General features: G+C 37.2%; 1 protein-coding gene across 1 annotated transcript; it reads right to left on the reverse strand.

The window, feature by feature from the left end:
* Positions 1-3,635: 3,635 nt before the first annotated feature.
* Positions 3,636-11,832, reverse strand: LOC144195217 (neuropeptide FF receptor 1-like). The gene is made up of 4 exons (XM_077714683.1): positions 11,694-11,832; positions 7,363-7,669; positions 5,213-5,312; positions 3,636-4,635 (listed from the first exon to the last, which is right to left on the reverse strand). The coding sequence occupies exons 2-4, from the start codon at positions 7,661-7,663 to the stop codon at positions 3,636-3,638; spliced, it is 1,401 nt and encodes a 466-aa protein (XP_077570809.1). The 5' UTR covers positions 7,664-7,669; positions 11,694-11,832.
* Between the last annotated feature and the right edge of the window lie 900 nt (positions 11,833-12,732).

The following is a 12,732-nucleotide window of genomic DNA, read 5'->3' on the forward strand; positions in this document are numbered from 1 at the left end:
CACCCCCCCCCCCCCCGATCGCGTCGTGCGACGCGACGGGATCGTAGCATGCACAAGATACGATACATATAAAAAAGTGCATCCGTTAACAGTACCTTATGTACTAAGTAACCTTTTTAGGTCTACCGATTGCTGGTACTTTTTGCTTTCTGAGATGTGCATTGTACCATAGACAGATTGACAAGAGTACAGATTCGGTGACACGTAACAATATAATACTGTATTATTAGACGGGTGTTCCAACAACAACATGCGGTGTTAAAAATTACAATTGAGCAATTAGCTAATGAGCCACAATGTTTGCTTCACTTATTTTTACGATCAGACAATATCAAGACATCATGTTCAACATTAAATAAATCATAGACATACTAAACAAACCCAATTAAATACAGTTTACTGAATATTTCGATACATTTTATACACAAGTCCTTGAGTTTTCAGCAATTTCTGTTATGTATTAGCTGGAGGCATGAAAATGTATTTATGCGTGTTGTAGGTTGCCACAACTGTCCAAACTAACCAGAACACAAGCAAAACTAGGATTTTCAAGCACGCACTTAGGCAAGGTAGTTTTTTTCCCATTTTTTTTTCTTTTTAAATAGCACACCGTGCTGTGCTGAACTGCACTTAATGTTGCTGAGAGTGCTTGAACCAATTTTTACAGTTAGATGCAATTACTCTTTCTTCCAGAGTAAGTTATTGGAAGAAAATCATCTTTCTGAATGCAATGTGTTCATTGCAAGTCTCCTCCTTTTCCCCCCAGAACAACCATTTATCTATTAAGTTCACAACCATTTTAGATATAATATTACCAGTACATATGAAACATAAACAGAAAAAAAGACTAAAGTATTAACGTACTAATCACTCATCATTAAAGTCAAAAGTATAAAGTACAAAGCCAAGTAAAAAGGAATGTAATAAGAAATATTAAAATTTCATTTTAAAAAAAGATAGAGGGGCTGTAAAAACAAATAAGTGTGGACAGAGCTACTGCCACTGGCTTCCGCGTGACGGCGCCATCTTGGGGAAAAAAATATTTGGACAACGTCGGCGGGCCGGATTAAGAGGCCTGGCGGGCCGAATGTGGCCCGCGGGCCGTAGTTTGCCCATGTCTGATTTAGAGTCTTCAATCAAGACTATCGTGGATGGTTTGGGATGTGGAAGGACACCGGAGAACCCGGAAAAAACCCATATTGAAAGGTTGGAGCCCACCAAGGATTGAATGGTGGTACTACTGTTACAGATGAAATTATTTTGTTCCAGAAGTGGTTTCGTAATTTGGATTTTTCACAAGTGGAGAGGGATTTAAATGGGATGTAAATATTCAGATTTGTTCCTGTCCTCAAATGTACCACCAACTGACCCCTTTAAAATGAACAAAGTGTACCAATTTTAGCTGAAAAGTGAGAAACAACAGAGAAAAGGATTTTTTAAAAATTATTGATCCATGAAAATGAATAATAAACATGCAAAACAATTTGTATTGTTGTTGAAAAGCGAGTGCGTCGGTGAGAGAGAAAGAGGCAAAACGTTGACAAAAAGCTGACAAAACATACAAAGATAGTAATTGAATCAATCAGATTTCATGCATCTAATATAATTTCTTTTTTGGTCACTCGTAAAATAATGTCCTTGTTTCCAACATTGCTGCTACAACAATGTAAATGTCCCCTTTTGTGTCACTAATAAAGTCTTTTTTATCCTCAGGTGTTGTTATTCTCCTTTAGACAATTAGAGTTGATTGTTGGGGGAAATTGCTCACCATTTTCATTAACAGTGTAAACACCAATTCATTACGATTGTACACATTTCTACAACATAAAAAAAATCTGAATTTATGTCAGTTATAGTGTGCACGGGATGAAATAATTAAATCTCAAAACCCCCAAAACGCAGTCAAGGACATATTCCAATTGCGCTTAAATGTCACAATTTCATCAAATAAGGCCCTTATGTACTAAGTAACCTTTTTAGTTGTATTGATTGCTGGTACTTTTTGGTTTGTGAGATGTACACAACCCTAAATTGTATTAGATATGACATCAAACTGTTTAAAATTGACATAAAACGTAAAAAAAACAGGCGCCAATTTTATACTCAACACATACAGGAAACATAGAAACCACTAAAGAAGAACACCAGTACATTAAAAAGTACCATAGACAGATTGACAAGAGTACAGTTTCGGTGACACGTAACAATATAATACTGTATTATTAGACGGGCGTTCCAACAACAACATGCGGTGTTAAAAATGACAATTAAGCAATTAGCTAATGAGCCACAATGTTTGTTTGCTACACTTATTTTTACGATCTGACAGTATCAAGACATCATGTTCAACATTAAATAAATCATAGACAAACCCAATTAAATGCAGTATACGGAATATTTTGGATACATTTTTTACACACGTCCTTGAGTTTTCAGCAATTTCTGTTATGTATTAGCTGGAGGCATGAAAATGTATTTATGCGTGTTGTAGGTTGCCAAAATTGTCCAAACTAAACAGAACACAAGCAAAACTAGGACTTTCAAGCACGCACTTAGGCAAGGTAGTTTTTTCTCCCTTTTTTTTCTTTTCTTTTTTTTAAATAGCACACCGTGCTGTGCTGAACTGCAAGGTCTCATTCGAAAATCTGGGCTAATGTAAACGACCTATAAACAGCTGTATGTTAACGTCAGCTCGATTTTATGTGGGCCAGACTATTTTAGTTATAATATTTAGATTTTTTTTTTTTATAAATGGATTAAAAGCACTGCATATTCAGTTTTTTATAGATCTAAAACAATTTTTATTTTAGCTTTTTTTAAATTACATTCTTAGATTTTACAAAATGATTTTTGAACTAAAAATACAGAAAAAAATGATTAAAAATTTCGAATTATTGATTTAGAAGAGGCAAAATCAGAACATTTTATATACATCTATACTCTTCATTTTAATTTGATCCTAAAACAGAAAGTCAGCACTCATGATTTACTTTCCCGGGCCACCCAAAATGATGCGGCGGCCCAGATTTGGCCCCCGGGCCGCCACTTTGACCTACCTGCTTGGTTTGAGTGCCTTTTGCTAATTTTTCACGTCACAGCTGCCCTCCTTCTGAACTGATCGCAGAGTGAAAGATAAAATGACGCATTCTTCTCACTGGGAAAAAAAACTCACATAAACGTTAAAAAAGAGATGGCTATAACTAGGTGGCTCTAAATGTTCTTTCTCAACATGTGGTCAATCAATACTTGATTGTTGGACACACTGGGAGTCTTCCTCTCTTAGGGAACAAGAAAACTAACATTACCCCTTGTGCACAATCAAACCGGATACCACAGTAACAATCTCATTTCTTTCTTCACCGCTTTACCCTCATTATGCTCGCAAGGGGTGCTGGAGCCAATCCCAGCAGCGGTCTCTGGACCAGCCTGAATCGGTGGCGACAAAAGACAACCATGCACACTCATACCTAGGGGCAATTTAGAGTGTCCAATCAGCCTACCATGCATGTTTTTTTGGGGAAATGTCGGAGGAAAGCGGAGTACCCGGAGAAAACCCAACCAGGCCCGGGGAGAACATGCAAACTCCACGGGAGGGGTCATTTTTAAATTTAATTTTTCCACAATTCTAATGTAATTCACTTATCCCAAGCTTGTTTTGTAACTGCCAACTGGCTGGCACCTCCCCTCTTTTTACCACGAACTGAATTTCTTTTCACCGTGGCCATTTCTATTCCTTGGTGCGAAACGCTCATCCTTGACCGTAGACCCATACACGAGACCCTTGTAATCCTGTTTGGCTTTTGTTTGTCGATATCTGGCCTTTCATTGTGTACTCTATTTCTCAGAGAAAAGAGCTGCTGGCTGTTATTACCACTGCTATTTCGACAGTTTGTCCCTTCATAAAGCACTCGCTCGGACCTCCGTCTCTGGAGACGTGCCGTGATACTTCTCCACGCGTGGCAACGCGTTAAACTGGAGAAACTCATAGAAATGGACGCTGCGTGAAATCCTTTTTTAAAATTCTCATTGTAATAGCCATAGATTATGGGGTTGATGCTAGAATTGGCAAAAGCCAACCAATGGGTTAAAGGGAAGATGTAGCTGATCAATAAATCCATTTGGTCTTTCTTCAAGCCCCCGTAGTCGGCCATTATCATGACAGTCCAGAGCGGCAACCACGATAACATAAAAAGCAAAGTCACTAGGAAAAGCATTTTGATGGCCTGAATCTTTTTCTGGGAGGACAAGGGCTTCCGCCGTCTCGGACCCCTGACCTGGATGACGGGCCCCTGTGGCTTTCTTTTGGCCAAAACGGAGGAGCATAGTTTGACTCCAATGGTGCCGTACATGATTGCTATTACCATCAATGGGACCAGGTAGATGAGGGCAAAAAGAACTGCCGTGTAAAACTTTGTCATCTTTGGGTTGGCAAAGTCTTCATAGCAAGTGTAAAGTACTACTAACGTGTGGTTGGAGTCGTCGTTGTGGACCATGTAGTGAAAAGGAACCTCCTCCACTGTCAAGGCGATAGCAGCTGGACACATGATCGCCATTGCTAGTACCCAGATAAAAGCGATTGCGACTTTGGCGGTGACTTTGGTTGACTTGTTGTGTAAATACACGACACAACGAAATCTGTTGGGAAAAAAATAGTGGGTGTTACCAAAAAAATAAATAAAAAAAACATTCAGTAGGCACAGAAATAAGGCAAAAAAAGGCTACTGCTAACTGAAAAACAGTCATGTTCAATGTTCCCTTAATTTTTTCCATGTAAAACATGCTGTAAAACACGAAAAACATAAGAATGGACAGGCATACTGCAACTGGCTGCCGTGGAAACGGCGCCATCATGGGGAAAGGGGTAAAAAAATAAATTAAAAAAAGTTTGGATTTTATTTACTGCGTGCCATATGATTGCTGCTGCGCAAAGAAGACGAGAGTAGTGCATAATTGGTCATGTTCTCTATTTTATTTTCATATTTTTTTTAAATGTTTGTGTTATTTTGATCAATCATACTCCAGTGCGATATCTAATTCGTTTTCTCTTCATTGGAATGTTTTTTTTTTGGCTGATGCGATTTATAGTCCGAAAAATACGGTACTCTTTAGTAGCTGGAATGCTACCCGTCTTTTGTTTTGAACACCACCATTAAACGAAGAATTGATTCATATAAATAGTGAATTCCAGCACAACAAAACCCCAAAAACTAACCTTTCAACAGCTATGGCCACCAGTGTGAAGACTGATGCGGATACCGACACACCCTGTACAAAACCACTCATCTTGCAGACAATGTTGGAAAATGGCCAGCCTGTAAAACAAGAGACAGATTTTTCTTACATACTCTGATAACACAAATACTTAAAAAATCCATAACATGTTCTTTTCGGTCTAAATGGTATTTTTCTTTTTTTTTTTTTTAGGATTTAATTGTCACAAAATAGCAGTACTTACAGTTCTCCTTTGCACAATTGCAGTTTAATGGTGGGTAATTGCCTTTTTGTTTCAGGCCAGGAAAAGTCAATTTATTATTATTATTATTATTGTATTACAATGGTAATAGACCTGGAAATGCAAGAACCATTTTTGCATTTTTGCTGAGGATTATTGGATTTAAAGTTAGTTGGAAGCAGCAGGCTACTAAAGAAAAGAGTTGTGATAGTACAGCTTGAAATGAAGAATTGCTTTAGGTAAAAATAAAATGGTGAATTATGCTGTAGTTCTAATTATACTAAGTGACACCTTCTTTTTCCCCTCAGTGCAGCCAAGTCTGTGATTTATATTCAGTTGCAAATTTCATCATGATGATGTTATATGGAATTCTGCATTAGCATGGGTAAGTATTCTTATGTTATTTACATTGATTTTCGTCATTTCAAGCAGACGACGAGTGATCTCCAACTGTACCATCAAACAAATGGAAACTAGAAAGCTTCCTCACTTGAAATGTGGTGTAATTGAAGATATGAGATTGAAGAAAAACTCTTCAAAGAAGCTAAAAAAAGAAAAAATCCCGCATTGAATGCAACAATGGTTCTATTTCTCGACCGGGCTCAGGGATTACTTGGGTGCTTCTTTCTTCACGAGAACTGAAGTTCTTTTCTTTTTTTTTAATCTTAGATATTGAACAGGTGCACCGGCGGTGCCAATGGTTCACGTATCGGCCTCACAACTCTAAGGTCTTGAGTTCAAATCTATGTCGGTCCACCTGTGTAGAGTTTGCATGTTCTCCCCAGGCCTGCGTGGGTTTCTTCCGGGTACTCCGCTTTCCTCCCACATTCCAAAAACATACATGGTAGGCTGATTGGACACTAAATTCCCCCTATCCATCTCATCGGGCTCTGTGATTGGCTGGCTACTGATTCAGGTATCCTCTGTCTATGTCCTAGAGTCAGCTGGGATAGACTCCAGCACCCGTGTGACCCTAGCGGTTCAGAAAATGAAATAACATGTTGTACAGTACAAGATAAATGCTTTCCTCACACAAAGAAAAGGTATATGTTTACATCCCTATGTTATAACAGTTTTTTTCCAACAAGTTCTGCCAGCAAAAAAAAAAAAACGTCTTTATGCATTCACTAGAGTCTAAACACTTTAATTACTATATCCTTTCGCGTGGGTGACTGCCTTTTGGTATAGGCTATACATTCCAGGACAAATAGTGGCGAGAGGTCTCTTGGATAATAATGGTAGCAATGCACTAAACAAAACTCATTTGTTACGTTTTTTTTTCCATTTGTGTATCCATACACTGCTAATCATTGTTAGGGGAGAGAAATACCTCCTTGACACAGTTGACTTTCCGATCCCTGCATTTAACCATTTATAATGTACAAAGTATTAAATAAATGCACAGCAAAATCCCAAGGACAGGAACTAAATGAATAAATATTTATACTTTACCTGTTTATAGTTTTGACTCCTAATCCTGGAAATACAGTGTTCCCTCGGTTATCGCGGTTGATGGGGACCGGGACCATCCGCGAAAAGTGAATTTCCGTGAAGTAGGGATTCCCCCTCAAAAATGCTTAATTTGAATTTAATTCAATTTTTTTTTCTTTAATTTTTTTTTAAAATTATTTTTATTTTATTTTTATTTTTTTTACCCCCTGTATACAGTACACCATATAGAATACGGGTAGAGATAGTGAAATTCATGTTATAACAAAAAAAACTGTAGAATATGTTGTTTCAATGTAAAGTTTGTATTTCTATTTTTTTTTTTCCAAAAGAAAAATCCACGAAGCTCCGAGTCTGCGGTAGCTGAACCGCGAAGTAGCGAGGGAACACTGTACTTTCTGACCATGACAACATTAAAGTACACTTTCGGGAAAGACTACTTGATTTTTTATATATATTACCTGTAATCAGATTATCCACAAGTGTGGTTGGGATGCAGAAAATACCAACTAGGAGGTCACTGACAGCCAGGTTGAAGATGAAGAGGTTAGTCACCGTTCGCATGTGACGGTTTCCAAGAACCGTCAAACACACCAAAATGTTTCCAACCATGCAAAGCAAGAAGATGAAAAGATAGGCCAAGATGTAACTTATAGCTACAGAGAGTGAATGTTGATAGTAGGGGAATAACGTCATGTTCGTTTCCTTTTCAAAGTCAGCGTTCAAGGTCGTGTTTTCCGGTTCAGTTTCCATCCCCATCATGATTACCTGTAGAATAAAAATAGATGAAGAAAGAAGATAAAACACAAGATTTCATTGAATCTGTCAACTAAATCCAATGGTTGCTCTTAAAAAAAAGGCATTGGATGTCCATCACCGTTAATGGCTCGTTTAATGGCCGTTTATAAACAACACTATGTCGACTCTAGTGAAAAGAAATGACATTAAAAAAGAAAACTTTGTGCGCACAAGAACTATACGGAAAATGGAATTTGTTCCAAGTAATAACTTGAGATATTTCTTTTCTATGTAGGAAAGAAATGTCAAAGGAATTCAAGCGTCGCCAAGCTTCTCTCTCATATATACAATTTATATGATTTCTGAGAATGTGTGCGTTAGTCTGGTGACGTTGGACAAAATGGAGGTAAAACCATACATCCGATTTTGAATGCGGTTTCAGCTCTAAGATGTTACCAGGCTTGATTTTTTTTTAATTTGGGCCCCAGTTTAAATAGAAAACAATCAATTATTCCAATTCCAATAAGAAAAATTGGCAGGTTTGTAGCCCAGGGTTGATTGCACAAACATGGCTTCTTACCCGTCCAATTTTGTTTCGCATCAACTTCAGTTTTATCAATTCATAAGTTCCTAAATGCAAATAGATGACCAAAACACGCACAATAACAACCTCGCCTAAGCAGGTGCTTGTGTTGCATAAAAAATAAAAAATAAACATATAAAGCAGCTTTCCGGCCCGGGGGCTACATTGACTTTAAAAATTTGACAGATAGGCCAGGTCAGCACATGATACGATACACATAAAAAAGTACATCCGTTAACAGTACATATGAAACATAAACAGAAAAAAAGGACTAAAGTATTAACATGCTCATCACTCATTATTAAAGTAAAAAGTATAAAGTACAAAGTCAAGTAAAAAGGAATGTATTAAGAAATATTAAAATGTCATTTAAAAAAAGATAGAAGGGCTGTAAAACACAAAAAACAAATAAGAGTGGACAGAGCTACTGCCACTGGCTTCCGCATGACGGCGCCATCTTGGGGGAAAAAATATTTGGACAATATCGGCGGGCCGGATTAAAAGGCCTAGTATGTGGGCCGAATGTGGCCGCGGGCCGTAGTTTGCCCATGCCTGATCTAAAGTGTTAAAATCCAATTTTGTAAATACCTTTTAAGACAAAAAAAAAATCATAAAAACAAAAAATAAAACTACAAACTCAATAGGGTTAACACAGTAGAAACAAAAAGAATCATCACTAACCAGGATACAATATTCCCACAGCGGCGTACAAAAACACAGGGTTTAAATACACAGAAGGGGGTTGATGACAATCACAACATCTGAATCACACAGGGGAATCCAACCTTTTTTTGTTGTTGTTGTTTTTGGCAGTTTTTTCGGCTTTTTTTTGTCTGCATTTACGTAAGATTCTCTATCAGCTTGTAGCTAAAAGTGACCTTTTGTGTTTTAATACTGTCCGTGCTGCCAGCTCACCTCAGCAAAATAAAGCCTTGTCAACGAGTCATTATTATTATTTTTTTTTAAACTCCAACTTAGGTACGAGCAAGTTATTTCTGCAGTGTGTTAAGAATTAGAAAGGCTGCAAATTAAAAGATGCATCTGCTTTTCAAATTTGACCATGTTCGTTCACCTGTTGAAGCGCGTATAATTAGACGAGTCACCAATCAAAGCAGCCGGTGGTGCGAGTGGTTACCACAATCGTCGGAAATCTTATTGACAGAGACGTAAACAATTCATATTTTAAAACTATATTCTTTGAGATCCATACTCATAATTTAAAATCCACCAAAGTGTGCTTTTTTTAAACTCATTTTACTCCTTTTAAAGTAGAAAAAGTCTCAGAATTTTTTTAACAACATTCTTACACTGTTGCTAATCACTGTATCCATAAAGAGTCGTCTAATTAAAAAAATTATTAAAACGGCGCCTTACATTAACTGACAAGTTAGCTGGGAGCCATATACACCCACCAGAAAAACCTCCCGAGCTATAGGTTCCCTACACCTAATCGTTAGCATGTCTGCCTCACAGCTCTGGGGTTCTGGGTTCAAATCCATGTCACATCCACCTACGAGTTTGCATGTTCACCCCGGGCCTGCGTGAGTTTCCTCTGAGTAATCCGCTTTCCTCCCACACTCCAAAAAATGCATGGTAGGCTAATTGGACACTCTAAATTACCCCAAAAAAAGTAGTCCGAGTGTGCATGGTTGTCCTTTTTGTCCTTGTGCCCTGTGATTGGCTGGCCACCAATTCAGGCTGTCAGCTGGGAAAGACTCCAGCACCCCCTGCGACCATAATGACGATAAAGTAATAAGTCATTGTGTCTTCCTCTTTCATATCTTACCGTTACTGGTATTTCTTCTTAGGCAAAAATCTATATATACAGACTATTATAAGAATGGCAAGATAATATCATATTGAACGACCTGATGGGTTAGCATAGCCCATAGTTATGTTTTTTTCTGCCCTAAAGGTGCCATTGCACATTATTTTGACCCTTAAACTTCATTTGCACTTGAAAAGGTGCAAATCTCGTCAATGAACTTTAGAATAGCGAATGACGATTTTGCGGAGACAGGAAATATGAACTTATAATTCTAGCTTCAGGCAGGTTATGTTGATTAGTATTCAACATTTGAACGGAAACATACGAACCCGAGGGGCAAGAAGCGGTCTCCAAGGAAACTAAAAAATGTCAGCTCAAGATTAGCAAGAGAATGAATGGGTATTCTTCAAACACCTCCTTTCAATATGGACACCCGATGAGCCTAAATTATAACTTGTGCTTTCCCTGCATTGTTAAGTTAGTTATTTTCCTGCCGGTTTTCGCTTACCATAGCGAGTCCTTAAAAGTCTTTTGGCATAAATGACATTCATCTGACAGGTGTTTTTTCAAAGAATCTTAACATGTGGAACACTAATTCTTAAAAGTATAAAAACTGAGACAATATTTTTTTAATGTGACTATTTCCAAAGCGCTGCAATTTTTGGGGTGAATGTGAAGTTAGATAAATCCAAGTTTAATTTGCGGATATCATTAAGGATGTCAAACCGCCACAATTTTTAGGGCGAGTGGCATATTCAAATGCTGCTGGAAGTTTTTTAGTGCAAGTAATATATGTTCCTAAAATCGCCATATGCCAGAGAAATTGTCAAAATAGATGAATCAAACATTGACCTTCAGTAGGAGGAAACCAAAGCGACCAATTTAATGTACTCATTTACTCTTTAATATAATGCACACAACTAAATATGACAAAGAAGACCAGGGATAGTAAGGCTTATTTTCGACATTTATATATATTAAAAAGGCAGACTATATAGTAAAGCTTTGATTTGTCCAAAAACTATATACCATAGTTTTTTTCTGCATAAAAAAAATCACCATGTATTTTCCCTTTTAAAAAAGAATACAAATGTAGACATGTATATTAAGGCTGTTATTTCTGTTAAAAAAAATAATTAAAAATTAAAATATATAAATAAATAAAAGACCATATATTCACTAGCATAAAATCTATGCTTTGGGGACGTAGTAGGAAACCAGAATACTCAGAGAAAACCAACACAAGCCTTGAGAGAACATGCCAACTCCACAATGACAACCAAACTGGTATCGAACCCCCGAGCTCGAAACTGCGAGACCGACGCGCTAACCACTTCACCCTTGCGTGTAATTTCTGGAATACACAATTTTTTTTGGACTTATTCGCCGTAAATCAATAAAGCTACTCCTTCAGTAAATATATATAGACCGATGTTTAATTATGAGCACAATATTTATGGCAACGACACTTGCACAATGTATACGTGAAAACGACCACTTTCCCCAGATTAAAAAAAAAAACCCAAAACATTAAGATTCGTCATCATCTTGCGCCGAAATGTACCTTAATATGAAACAAAACGAGTCGGATTCCCGGAAGAAAAAAAAAACACTAATAAAATCAAAATACAAGCCACTTGTTGCGTTAAACAAAGTGACTCACAATTGACTGGAAACGACGTCAATTAAGAGCGCCTACTTACCTTTTCAGTTTCAGATGAAGTTCGAGAAAAAGCGATACCTTCGAATAAAAGTCAAAGTGGAAATAAACGTGTGAACATTGCGGTGGGCAACGCTAAACAGGTGGGCGGTGCATTCCAAGTGATGACAATGTACATCATCCATGATATATATCAGGGCTGGCAAATCTCGTTGGTTGGAGACTCGATACTTTCTGTTTTCCACATTTTTCCTACACTAACACATCTAGCCAAACAAATCATCAGAATCGTGATCCAGCTGCAAGACAGCTTGCTGATGAGGTAATAATTTGATTCAGGTGTGGTCAAGAAAGGGAGATAAGAAAAAACTGCAGTTGGCTATCCTCGATATATATACAAAACATATTTCCAATAAAAGTAGAAATTTGTCAAAATAGAAAGAATAATAATACCGAGCAAACAGAATACTATTTTTTTGGTGTGGATTGCAAAGAAAGACAATGGTCGATTGACTTCAATGTTTTATTTTAGAGCTCAACGAAAAAACAATATTGTGGTATTTTTACCAAATACACTATGTATTCACATAATACACCATACAGCTACAAAGAGAGAACAAAACCACTTTTTTTTTACATACTGCATCCTGGACATGGAAAATAAAATGAAAAAAAAAACAATTGGAAAATTATGTAGCTGCCAGTTATGGAAGTAGTTATTTTTCCTTTACATTTTTGTGACTAAAGGGTTGCTTTTTTTTACCTTCATATTTCATTTAAATTGGGTGTTTGGCGATAAAAAATTTAATCTAGTCCAAATAAATTGGACGTCTATCGCCGTTAACAGTAGCCTTGAAGTAAATGTACTTTAAAAAAAGTGAATGAGGCCATGCATAGTGATGCAAATGTCTAACTATGTGTATGTGTGAGTGTCCACAAATGACAAAAAAGTACACAAACGAGTAGAATGGAAAAAGATATAAGGAGGCAGTACACATTAACTATTTTTTTTCTTTCACTGTAACATTTACAACAACATCCTAAAAGGGTCTCTTGCATGTGATGTATCAAACTAAATTCAG

Source organism: Stigmatopora nigra, chromosome 4, assembly GCF_051989575.1.
Source record: "Stigmatopora nigra isolate UIUO_SnigA chromosome 4, RoL_Snig_1.1, whole genome shotgun sequence".
NCBI lineage: Eukaryota > Metazoa > Chordata > Actinopteri > Syngnathiformes > Syngnathidae > Stigmatopora > Stigmatopora nigra.

What these genes read in the sequence shown, in the direction of transcription:
- LOC144195217 (XM_077714683.1), bottom strand. Translation starts at nt 7,663, where the DNA reads ATGATGGGGATGGAAACTGAACCGGAAAACACGACCTTGAACGCTGAC. An exon ending in TGTGGATAATCTGATTACAG is followed by an intron (nt 5,313 to 7,362) that starts GTAATATATATA and finishes CTTGTTTTACAG; the next exon opens with GCTGGCCATTTTCCAACATT. An exon ending in GTGGCCATAGCTGTTGAAAG is followed by an intron (nt 4,636 to 5,212) that starts GTTAGTTTTTGG and finishes TTTTCCCAACAG; the next exon opens with ATTTCGTTGTGTCGTGTATT.